Source organism: Hermetia illucens, chromosome 6, assembly GCF_905115235.1.
Source record: "Hermetia illucens chromosome 6, iHerIll2.2.curated.20191125, whole genome shotgun sequence".
Taxonomy (NCBI): domain Eukaryota; kingdom Metazoa; phylum Arthropoda; class Insecta; order Diptera; family Stratiomyidae; genus Hermetia; species Hermetia illucens.
Genome location: NC_051854.1, coordinates 101,345,047 through 101,357,665, shown reverse-complemented (window position 1 = coordinate 101,357,665; position 12,619 = coordinate 101,345,047). Strand labels below are relative to the sequence as shown.

The window sequence follows — 12,619 nt, the reverse complement described above, 5'->3', positions numbered from 1 at the left end:
CCACAGTTCTTGATAAACCCGGTTTGATTCACGATTATTTGAACGATTTCGCAAATACGATTATCAATAATGCGCTCCAAAATCTTCATAGAATGGGAAACATTCTGCTGGACTACCTTTCTTTTTCTGTGGTACTTTTTTGTTTGTTCTACTTTCCTCAACAACCCGATTAAAGAATTCACTGAGCCATATTGTTAGGTCCCAGCTTTGCCCGCCATGTAGGCATAACCACAACTACCATGAAACTCCCACAAAGGAGCCAACCGCAAATAACCGGGCCGAGAGCACATCCTCCTGGAGCATATACTCTCAGAGAGCCATCCCGATTCCCATGGTACCAGACTTCATAGCAAAAGCATCTTCAAATGAGTCCCTTGCAGACTCGGGTATGACCGCCTTCCTCGAGTACGTTTTATTGCTACAAGTGGAATTGCTCCAAATGTCGGTAATGCTTGTGGAAGTATAGGTTGAACAAATTTTTCCATTGGAAGCTGCTCGAAATAGTCTTACCATTTATTCGTTGCGGTTCGACGGTTGGTTGGCTTTTGACAAGTCAATACAGTTTATCGTAGAGAACTTTGTTATGGACCGCTCGCTTCTTGGTTGGCATTCTTATAAATTTACCAATTGGCGAGCGTTTTATGGTTGAGAAACTCGTGTGTCCCTTGACCATAAGAATTATAGGGATTCTACTGTATAAGAAATTCATCATCTACGTATGTGTGTGTGAGTATATATAGAGTCGAGGCCCTGATAATGAAAACGTACACCTAGGAACAGGCTTCATAAGACCAATAATGACAAAGCCCGCCGTCCACGCCATATGAGGCGAGATTCCTTCCGGGCCCGGAACTTTTTCAGATAGATATTGCAATGAAAGTCAATCATAATAAGGGACGCGCTCTATTTCCTCCCGCGCCCAACTTTTACGCATAATTTTTACCCCAGGTCCGGATTTTCTCTCTACAGCTCTCCCAACGAATCGTTAATTTCGACTCTAGTAGAAACATACCATTCCATAAAGGTCCACACACAAAAGAACCTAGGCATCTCCAGATCTGGTGATTATGTGCTAATTTAGAAATTTATGTGCTAATTTCAATCACTTTGTAGCACTTCTTCGCGATTTTGAGATCAAGAGGCTGAAGCCTACTTCACGTGTTGTTTGCTTGACCCTTAAACCTTGTAACCTCGTCAAATTGCTCGAACCGTAACTCCAGTGATTTAATGCAATAAGCATCACGTCTCACCGCTAAAATAAAATATTTCCTTTTTGCTGCTAATTCGAAATATTTCCCACTTAAATTAAATTTGCCACGATTTACAGAAATTATGCTTAAAATCAATTTCTTTAAAACCACACAAAATAGTTTGACCAGTAGCGAAAAACCGTAAATTTAAATCTCCCCAAAATAAACAACTCTTCAAATTAATGTTTAATATTTTTCTCACTTTCAGAGTGGCAATATTAGCCTGCCCAAAATCATACTACACCATCAATAGCCACAGACTGAAGGGAGTTTTCCACCTATGGACGCAGACACTGGAAAATTTAGGAGTCCGGGTTCTGCCGGTGAACCTCGAGCAATGGTCCAATCTCCCGGAGCAGGAAAGACTACCCTACCTCGAACGAGAAGTTAAATTTACCTTGCAACGATGACAAATATAGCAGACTCCAGTAGACCAAAGTGTAATTTGATCGATTAATAAAAAGAGGTCAAAATTAATGCCAAGAAAAAAGCCTTTTATTGAATTCTTTCAAAAAATCGTAAAGATAAATTGCTGTTGCAAAAAAAATTTAATTTTCATTTTAAATGCCTCTCAAAATCGCAACCGTACATGGCAACCGTTATATATGCTAATTCTCTTTTAGTTTCATTTAGTTACCACCGCGCAAACGGAGAACCAAGTGGAGAGTCGACTCCTTCTGGATGTTGTAGTCGGACAAGGTGCGTCCGTCCTCCAGCTGCTTTCCGGCGAAGATCAAACGTTGCTGATCTGGGGGAATTCCTTCCTTGTCCTGGATCTTAGCCTTGACGTTCTCGATGGTATCGGAAGGCTCGACCTCCAAAGTGATGGTCTTACCAGTCAAAGTCTTGACGAAGATTTGCATGCCACCTCGGAGACGAAGGACCAAGTGGAGGGTCGACTCCTTTTGGATGTTATAGTCGGACAAAGTGCGTCCGTCCTCCAGCTGCTTTCCGGCGAAGATCAAACGTTGCTGATCTGGGGGAATTCCTTCCTTATCCTGGATCTTAGCCTTGACGTTCTCGATGGTATCGGAAGGCTCGACCTCCAAAGTGATGGTCTTACCAGTCAAAGTCTTGACGAAGATTTGCATGCCACCTCGGAGACGAAGGACCAAGTGGAGGGTCGACTCCTTCTGGATGTTGTAGTCGGACAAGGTGCGTCCGTCCTCCAGCTGCTTTCCGGCGAAGATCAAACGTTGCTGATCTGGGGGAATTCCTTCCTTGTCCTGGATCTTAGCCTTGACGTTCTCGATGGTATCGGAAGGCTCGACCTCCAAAGTGATGGTCTTACCAGTCAAGGTCTTGACGAAGATTTGCATGCCACCTCGGAGACGAAGGACCAAGTGGAGGGTCGACTCCTTCTGGATGTTGTAGTCGGACAAGGTGCGTCCGTCCTCCAGCTGCTTTCCGGCGAAGATCAAACGTTGCTGATCTGGGGGAATTCCTTCCTTATCCTGGATCTTAGCCTTGACGTTCTCGATGGTATCGGAAGGCTCGACCTCCAAAGTGATGGTCTTACCAGTCAAGGTCTTGACGAAGATTTGCATTCCACCTCGGAGACGAAGGACCAAGTGGAGGGTCGACTCCTTCTGGATGTTGTAGTCGGACAAGGTGCGTCCGTCCTCCAGCTGCTTTCCGGCGAAGATCAAACGTTGCTGATCTGGCGGAATTCCTTCCTTATCCTGGATCTTAGCCTTGACGTTCTCGATGGTATCGGAAGGCTCGACCTCCAAAGTGATGGTCTTACCAGTCAAGGTCTTGACGAAGATTTGCATGCCACCTCGGAGACGAAGGACCAAGTGGAGGGTCGACTCCTTCTGGATGTTGTAGTCGGACAAGGTGCGTCCGTCCTCCAGCTGCTTTCCGGCGAAGATCAAACGTTGCTGGTCTGGGGGAATTCCTTCCTTATCCTGGATCTTAGCCTTGACGTTCTCGATGGTATCGGAAGGCTCGACCTCCAAAGTGATGGTCTTACCAGTCAAGGTCTTGACGAAGATTTGCATTCCACCTCGGAGACGGAGAACCAAGTGGAGGGTCGACTCCTTCTGGATGTTGTAGTCGGACAATGTGCGTCCGTCCTCCAACTGCTTTCCGGCGAAGATCAAACGTTGCTGATCTGGCGGAATTCCTTCCTTATCCTGGATCTTAGCCTTGACGTTCTCGATGGTATCGGAAGGCTCGACCTCTAAAGTGATGGTCTTACCAGTCAAGGTCTTGACGAAGATTTGCATTCCACCTCGGAGACGAAGGACCAAGTGGAGGGTCGACTCCTTTTGGATGTTGTAGTCGGACAAGGTGCGTCCGTCCTCCAGCTGCTTTCCGGCGAAGATCAAACGTTGCTGATCTGGGGGAATTCCTTCCTTATCCTGGATCTTAGCCTTGACGTTCTCGATGGTATCGGAAGGCTCGACCTCCAAAGTGATGGTCTTACCAGTCAATGTCTTGACGAAGATTTGCATGCCACCTCGGAGACGGAGAACCAAGTGGAGGGTCGATTCCTTCTGGATGTTATAGTCAGATAGAGTACGCCCGTCTTCCAATTGCTTTCCAGCGAAGATCAACCGTTGCTGATCTGGTGGAATGCCTTCCTTATCTTGGATTTTTGCTTTTACATTTTCAATGGTATCAGAGGGTTCAACCTCCAAGGTAATGGTTTTACCAGTAAGTGTCTTCACGAAGATTTGCATACTAAAAAAGTAAAGACAATTTATTAGTTGAGAAGATTCATTTTTGGAAATAAAAGTTGCAGAGGGATATTGACATATGCAAGAGAAATACAGTAGAATCCCGATAATTCGTATGCTCAAGGACTGACAATTTAGTACGAAATATAGGGACTAACAATTATTTGGAGAGAAAATTAACTCTCGAGGACCGGCAAATTTATACGAATTAGCCGGAAATACGAATCATCGATGTAAGAGTTATCGGGATTCCACTGGATTAAATTTTCTCATTGTCTGAATAATAAAGCCGATGGAAGGTAGATATACTACTATAACCCAATGCGTCGGATCATGAAGTAATCCTGGATACAATTAGCGCCGTCGGGAAAAATTGAATATTAACGCGAAACCTGACGCAAATATGGACAATCATTACTGACTTTTTATCTCTTAGGGGGTACCAACTTCACGAAAAAGAGGAACTTTGACCCACTATAATTTTATTAATAACATTATGATTTCCACTAAACTCCAATTTTTTCTGGTTAGTAGTTTCTAAGAATAACCTCATAATTTAAGTGACTCTTTATAACCCCCCGCCACTCTCCTGTTTTATAATCGGCTTCAAAACTAAGAATTGGTTTGGAAATTACTAATCGAAACCTTTCATTTGATACTCTGCATGACAAATCCCGCTCGCAATATGGTGTCGGCATTGATATCTTTGAAGGTTTGCGTGAAGACTGACTGAAAGCTAGAAACCCGACCCACAAAGCGGCCTATGAAACCCTCGGGGTCACAAAGGTTGATATGCAGTTCATCAACCGAAATACTTGGAAGGACGATTTTCAATGAAAATTGATGAGAAGAAACACTGCCCCACTGGCAAAATGTACAATAATGCTAACCAGCAAGCAAGAAAGCAATTGTTGTTGCCCGAGCAGTCCATTACAACTATCTTTACCGATGAACTGGGCACTCAGAAGTAAGAGAGATCTGTATTGACTTGTCAACGCACATATTATGTAGCGTTAATGACAAGAATAGTACTTTGCCTACGCCTGACCAGTAGGCATTTATCCGGGCGACCGGAACGCGAGTAGTTCAAAAACGATTTGTCTTCTCGACTGGCCTGAAAGGAGGTCAGCTAAACAGATACGTGTGCGAGTTATATACATATATTAGCTTTCCGCCTTAATGGCTTTCACGACCAGAGTTCAATTGATGATCTCATCCGGCTTGCCAGTATGTGTATGGTGTTTTCAGTCCCAAGAGAGCGAGCGGATGTACTCTGGACTGTTTAGACGTAAGACGAGCACCGGAATCTTTCGAGATTTCAATGAAAGAATTTACTTCCTCCCACTTCTGCAAGCATTGCCGACATTTGAATAAATTTCACCTGTTAGCGCCAGTTACATTAATGAAGCAGTCAAATTAACGAAATCGGGAAAAGTAACAGGATCCTCAAGTCATCGCAGCTGAACTATGGAAAGCGAAAAATTGGAGCCCAGTACTATGGCACAGTGAGTTCTTCAATCTATTATAGTTATTGAAGGCAAAGCATCATCTGACTAACATGAAAATACGTCCGTTCCAATAAAGGACAAAAAAGGCAGTCCAGCCGAATGGTCAAATAATTACCGTCTGACTCCATTTGATATCCAATACAATGAAAATTTATAAACGCATTCTTGACAATCGATATTGGCGATATCGATCAAACAATCCAAATTGTCAGCTGTTCTCCGCATTGTTTCGGTTAACCGGGGCTCTACTGTATTGGACAAACGCTAATAGCCAATAGAGAACAACGTTATGAAATTGCTTCACACACCAGTACAACTTGAAAGACGTGACATTTTTTGTGATCGATGCATACTTCTGAGTGTTTGCCGACTAGAAACGACACTGAACGCCACCTGGCGACAACCGGGACGAACATATAGCGGTAGGCCAGTGGCACTATCGAACATGAAAAGACTATTTCGTGATTATTACTGCATTTACTCACAGCTGATTAGTAATGACGACAAAATGGTCGTGCAAACGTCATCACTAGTTTTGTTTCATATGACGTCCGCGAGCCTCACGATTTTAACTCTGAGGTAATTATTTAAGAATGCAATGCAATTATATATATTGTATGCAATGTGATTTCATGGAATATTCTCTTTGTTCGTCAGTTGATTTGACATTGCTGTCGCGATGTTTTTAAGTCGCAACGCGAAGGCGATCGAAAACTGACACATCGATCGTGGTTAGCCGGAAACAGCAAATGGGACCCTTCGCGAGCGTTATGGACTTTAAACGAAACGCAGTAACTGAAGGACATTTAGGCAAACATGGAATGACTGACGTAAAATTGATGGATTAGCATATCCCTTCTGGGCCGAAAAATTAAATATAATAGGCAATGGTTGTGAACGGATCACACGCTACGAAAGAAACAAAGCTTTCTTCTATAATGCGCAATAAAATACTCTTTAACAAAAAGGCAGTGGTTTTCTTCGAAAGGATCATTTTCTAAAATTCGAGGAAAAATTGTATACATTAAAGGCGCCCTACACAGAGCAACTTGATGGCAATTCATTTCCTACACACAATGCAACTTCGAGCGACCTCACTCTGTTTTAGGGCATTGATGGGTAGATGATGATGATGGCTACTGAACAACCAGAACATCGGCGAGTTGGAGGTCCCGCCAACTGAAGACGACGGACAAATACTGCCACCCCCAAGTATAGGAAGAAACAGTCCGTGCGATTCATCGGTTCAAAAAACATGTTTCTGGCAACTTATGCCCATGGAATTACAGCCGAATTAGTTAAATATGGAGACGACCAGTTACACTAAGTGGCAATTAGCTTTGTACTGATGAAGGGAGTAAGTTGCTCCCGAAATATATATATACATAATAAAATAAAATTGTAGTTGGGATTAAGCTAATGGTCTATTAATTTTGGACTTAACTACAAACTGAAGGCGATATCTAACATGTCATCAACTTGTGTTCAAGATGTGGGACAGCGAATCAATGCCTGACGATTGGCAACGAGGCATTATCTGTCTTATACATAAAAAGGGAGATATCACGCAATGCAGCAATTATAGAGGTATCACGTTGCTGAGTACCATCTATAAGATATTCTCCGCTACCTTTCTAGGCCGAATAGCCCTATACGCCCAGAACATCATTGGCCCATAACAAAGAGGCTCCACTCCAGGTTAATCAGCAACAGATCAGATTTTCTCTCTGCGGCAAGCGATAGAACAACTGTTGGAATATGGACAACAGTTGCACCATCTATTCATCGACTTTAAAGCCGCCTATGACAGCATAGCCAGGGTAAAACCGTACACGGCCATGAGAGAATTCGGTATCCCGACGAAATTAATAAGACTGACTAGGCTGACCCAGACCAATATGCGAGGCCAGATAAAAGCAGCAGGATCACTCTCAAAATCAGTCGACATCAACAACGGTCTACGACAAGGGGATACCCTATCATGCGTCCTCTTTAATCTGGCCCTCGAGGAAATGATCCGTGATGCTGAGGTTAATGCAAGAGGTACGATCCTCTTTAAGTTCACACAACAACTGGCCTATGCTGACGATATCGACATCATGGGAAGAACCACCCGAGACGTACAAACTGCCTTCCTCCAGATCGAGCAGGCGGTGCGAGCTCTTGGGCTGCATATCAATGAAGGCAAGACAAAGTATATGGTGGCAACGTCAGCATCAAAAACCAACCAACATCAAACCGCACTGGTCAAACAGGAAGAATAAGGATCGGAGAATACAACTTTGAGACCGTTGATAATTTCCCCTATCTAGGGTCGAAAATCACAACCGATAACAGCTACGATGAGGAAATCCACGCACGGTTATTGTCAGCCAACAGAACCTATTTCAGCTTACAAAAACTGTTCCGCTCGAAACGTCTCACCATAGGGGCAAAGCTCTTACTGTACAAGACAATGATCTTGACAGTCCTCATGTATTCCTCGGAGACTTGGGTTCTTAGCAAGAAGAAGTTCGAACTCTTTGCCCCGTTCGAGAGAAGAATCCTCCGAAGGAGTTTTGGCCCCCTATATGAGGATGGACGATTCCGTAGCCTACATAATGACCAAATTTATGAGCGGTACTATGACCGTCCGGTTGTAGATAAAATCCGGCTCAATAGGTTACGGTGGGCGGGTCACTTAATCCGTATGGATGAGGATGATCCCACCCGGAAAGTCTATAAGGGCAATATCTATGGTAGAAAAAGAAGACGAGGCAGAAACTGCCTAAGATGGAGCGATGGCGTAGGTCAGGACGCCAGACAGCTTTTAGGAATATCGAATTGGTGGACCTCAACTCCGCCATGCTATTAACATAGTATGCTGGTCCCAAGCCCAGGTAAAGGAGGAGGGTTTGAGGCAACGTACTCTCTCTTTCTTGGTGACAGGCCCCGCGACAGGTCGACCAAGAAAATGCATAGAATGTCGTTACAAACATGATGATCGGATTAAGTCACAGGCCTCGGAGAAATGCTAGGGCGTCCACCTCAGTCGACGCGGCAGGACGGGCCCCGGTCCTGTCGAGAAATGGGCAAGGGTTCTTGGCGCATGGACGGCGTCAGGACGTAAGCAAGTTAGTCCGCACACAACGAACAAAACAAATACGTGTCTGCACGCTAAATGTTGGTACCCTAACTGGAAAGACCGAGGAACTCGCAAGAGCCCTTCGGAGAAGGTGCATTGACATCTGCGCTCTGCAAGAAACCCGATGGTCTGGTTCCAAAAGCTGCGACATTGAACGCGAACGCGGTAAAAATGGCTACAAACTTCTCTATTTTGGTAACCCACACACTCAATATGGTGTTGGCATTGCCATCTCAGAGGGTTTGCGTGATGCCATTAAAGAAGTCGAACGATTTGATGATCGGCTGATGAAGCTCACCATTATATCAGCTGATCGCACTATTCACTTCTTCACCGCGTATGCACCACAGACAGGCCGACCAGATGCCGAGAAAGATGCCTTCTGGCAACTTCTCGATGAAAAGACTTGTCACGTGCCTGCTGACGATTACATAATCATTGCCGGCGACCTTAATGGTCATGTGGGTGAAAAGGCAGACGGTAACAGGTGCCATGGGGGAAAGGGGTTCGGAGCGCGCAATGAAGGTGGCGAGCGTATAATCGATTTTGCGGACACCGATGACCTTGTACTTATGAATACATGGTTTATCAAACGATTGTCTCATCTTCCCACATTTTATAGTGGGAACAATAAAACGCAAATCGACTATATTCTCATAAGACGTCAACATTTTACCACTGTCACTGATTGCAAGGTCGTTCCCTATGAGACCATCGCACCTCAGCATCGGCCGTTGATTGCTGTCCTGCGAATTAAGCCACCGATAAAACGGCGTGAGGAACGCACTGGCCCGCCGCGCATTAAATGGTGGCGATTTGGTGAGAAGAATGAAGAAACGGTCTCACTCATACGATTGCCAACCATTACGAATGTGGAAGAATCATGGAACCAAATGAAAGACACGATCCACAAAGCGGCCTCTGCAACCCTCGGGGTCACCAAGCCGGGTAAGCGGTACATCAACCGAGATACTTGGCTTTGGAGTGATGATGTTGAAATGAAGGTCCGTGAAAAGAAACGCCTCTACCACAAATTTCTCGACGATAAAACGCCTGCTAATTGGCAAATTTATAAAAATGCCAACCCGGAAGCAAAGAAAGCGGTCGCTGTCACCCGAGCGAACCATTTCAAAAATCTTTACGATAAACTGGACACTCGGGATGGCGAGAGAGATCTGTATCGACTTGCCAAAAGCCGTGATGAACGATATCGAACACTTCTGTTGTGTTAATGACAAGAACGGTACTTTGCTTACCGCCGCAACGGATAGATGGCGAGAATACTTCAAGCAGATTTCAACTGAAGAATTTGCTCATCCTCCACTTCCACAATCATTGCCGACATTTGGAGCAGTTCCACCAGTCAGCGCAACTGAAGTCGAGGAGGCAATAAAACAAATGAAATCGGGGAAAGCAACAGGACCTGACGACATCGCATCTGAGCTCTGGAAAGCGAAGAGCTGGGACCCAACACTGTGGCTCAGTGAATTCTTTAACCGGGTTATTCAGGAAGGAAGAACACCATCTGACTGGCAAGAAAGTACCACTGTTCCAATATGGAAAAAGAAAGGTAGCCCAGCAGAATGTTGAAATTACCGTCCGATCCGGTTACTTTCCCATACCATGAAGATTTTTTAACGCATTCTTGACAACCGTATTCGCGAAATCGTTGAAATAACCGTGAATCAAGCCGGATTTATCAAGAACTGCGGAACTACTGACGCAATACACGCTGCGCGGTTACTCATGGAGAAACACCGTGAGAAGCATCGCCCTCTTTACATTGCCTTTCTGGATCTAGAGAAGGCGTTTGACCGTGTACCACACGAACTCATCTGGTATGCTTCACGACAACACTTGATGCCAGAAGAACTCGTGCGCTGGGTTCAATTGCTCTACCACGATCCGAAAAGTAAAGTTCGAAGTATGGCGGGTGTATCAAAATCGCTTCGTGTCTCTGTTGGAGTTCATCGAGGAAGTGCCCTCTCACCACTCCTCTTTGTCCTTGTTATGGACACCGTCACACGGGATATCCAACGTCCAGCGCCCTACACACTGCTTTATGCAGATGATGTTTTCCTAGCATCTGATAGCAAAAATGATCTCGAGCTACTTGTTAAAAAATGGAATGATCTCCTCATGCAACACGGTCTCAGATTGAATTTAAACAAAACTGAATTTTTGACGACCGATCCCCATGAAACAAGCACAATCACTGTCAGCGGCAGTGATCTGCCCAGAACTGAGCGATTTAAATACCTCGGGTCAACGCTATCAGCCAATGGAGAGCTGCGTTATGAAATTGCTTCACGCATTAACGCAACCTGGATGAAGTGGCGTTCCACAACTGGTGTCCTTTGTGATCGACGTATCAACGAACGTCTCAAATCTAAAATTTACCGCAATGTCGTCCGTCCAGTCGCTCTCTATGGTTCGGAATGTTGGCCAACCATAAAAGACAATGAACGGCGTCTTGCGGTAATGGAGACGAAGATGCTACGTTGGACTAGTGGCGTCACACGTTTAGATCACATCCGAAATGAGGATATCCGCGATCGTTATGGGGTTGCACCGATCGTGGAAAAGTTGCGAGAGAGGCGTCTTCGATGGTATCGTCACGCAATTCGTGCAAACGAGAATTCACTTGCCAAGATTGATCTGAACATCGAAGTCAATGGTAAACGATCAAAAGGCAGACCTAAGCAACGGTGGCTTGATACGCTGGATGGGGATTTGAAAGCCTCGAGATTGCACCCAGATCAGGCATTCGATAGAGCCAAATGGCGAAGCCGATCACGACGAGCCGACCCCGCTTGTGAACGGGACAAAGGCTGAAGAAAAAGAAGAAGAATTGGTGGACCTCGGCCCAAAACCGGGATGTCTGGAGTTTCTTAGGCCTAGACCGAATACTGGCCGTTATGCCGTTGATGATGGGTAGATGATCGAGCGGTGAGCGTTGTTGCTGCTTTACTATACTAAGCTACAAACAGCGTTACGTACCGTGCAGTTACGCCAAAAAAAATTCAAATTCTCGTAATTCTTGCAATTTGTTCACAGGCTTTCCGCTACAACTTGACAACAGAGTTGCCTCTATGCTTGTGCGAAGCAGACTTCGCGAAAGTTAATGTCGATTAATTGCAAATAAACTAACAAAATTCAAAAGAAAATACCGAAACTTCTTTCATGAAATAAAGTAATAAGCATGACGAGTTACACATAGCGTTTTGCTCCCCCATGATTTCTAAAAGATGCACCAGAAATCTAAACATTTAAAATTCAATTCAAATGGCAACCATGAGAAGACTACACTGACGTAATTCAAAATCATTTTAATTTCATCAAATCATGAAACGTGATTTCGTAAACATTCACGGAATTAGTAACACCACAATTGAGATTCCAAGCAATAAAGCAAATTCCCCATGAGTCTGCTCAATATGGCCGTGTCCGACTTTATTTGTTCAAGCTATGCGTTATCGATCCACAGACGCCATTTTCAGTAAAATTGCAATTTAACAAAGAAATATTCTTCAAGGAGAGACTTGCTTTGACCTTTCAGACCAAGGGAAGAGATGCTTCGCCAGCTGTGACGCCGGCAACCATTTAAAGCGAAAATTCAACACAGAAAACAGAAAATAAGCGGACGGGACTTCACCCAACCTTCAACAAATGCAAGTTCCCCCTTCCAAGGATTTCCCAAAATTCAATTTGAAAATGTTAAACTTACGCTGCGCCAACTGTGCTTAGAACTAGGCAAATAATTTAGCAAATGCAATGATAATTCGCTTGAATAGAAATACGAATGCACTAATTTGTGGACGATTTAAGGAACTTAAATTTTCTGTAACGGACAATTTTGAGAGGAAATGAAAATTTCCAGAGAAACTCACCTGGACTGCTGCGTTTAAAATTTATTTGTTGAAATTCAAAGTGATTTTCTCACTGCGTAAATGGCTACTGAAGGTATTTCACTTCTAAGTATTTATCACTTCGGAACAAGACTCACAACGATGCCACTGCACGACAAATCGTTGACTACTGATTTGAACGCAA

The 12,619-nt window shown here is 44.3% G+C and overlaps 2 protein-coding genes across 4 annotated transcripts in view; one reads left to right on the top strand and one right to left on the bottom strand.

Annotated features, from left to right (window-relative positions):
* The window catches only part of LOC119658577 (FAST kinase domain-containing protein 2, mitochondrial-like), a 16,250-nt gene extending 14,526 nt beyond the window's left edge, over positions 1–1,724 (top strand). For both annotated transcript variants that reach the window (XM_038066026.1, XM_038066027.1), the window contains exon 6: positions 1,459–1,724. In XM_038066026.1, coding sequence (XP_037921954.1) covers positions 1,459–1,660 — 202 coding nt within the window. In that variant the 3' untranslated portion in view covers positions 1,661–1,724. The remainder of the gene's footprint in view (positions 1–1,458) is intronic.
* On the bottom strand, positions 1,723–12,619 carry LOC119658576 (polyubiquitin-C). 2 transcript variants are annotated; one of them, XM_038066024.1, is made up of 2 exons: positions 12,457–12,619; positions 1,723–3,938 (listed from the first exon to the last, which is right to left on the bottom strand). In XM_038066024.1, exon 2 carries the CDS (start codon positions 3,935–3,937, stop codon positions 1,880–1,882), a length of 2,058 nt encoding a protein of 685 aa, XP_037921952.1. In that variant the 5' UTR covers position 3,938; positions 12,457–12,619; the 3' UTR covers positions 1,723–1,879. The 2 variants fall into 2 exon arrangements, with proteins under 2 accessions (XP_037921952.1, XP_037921953.1); XM_038066025.1 differs by lacking the exon at positions 12,457–12,619 and adding an exon at positions 12,294–12,445.

What these genes read in the sequence shown, in the direction of transcription:
- LOC119658576 (XM_038066024.1), bottom strand. Translation starts at nt 3,937, where the DNA reads ATGCAAATCTTCGTGAAGACACTTACTGGTAAAACCATTACCTTGGAG.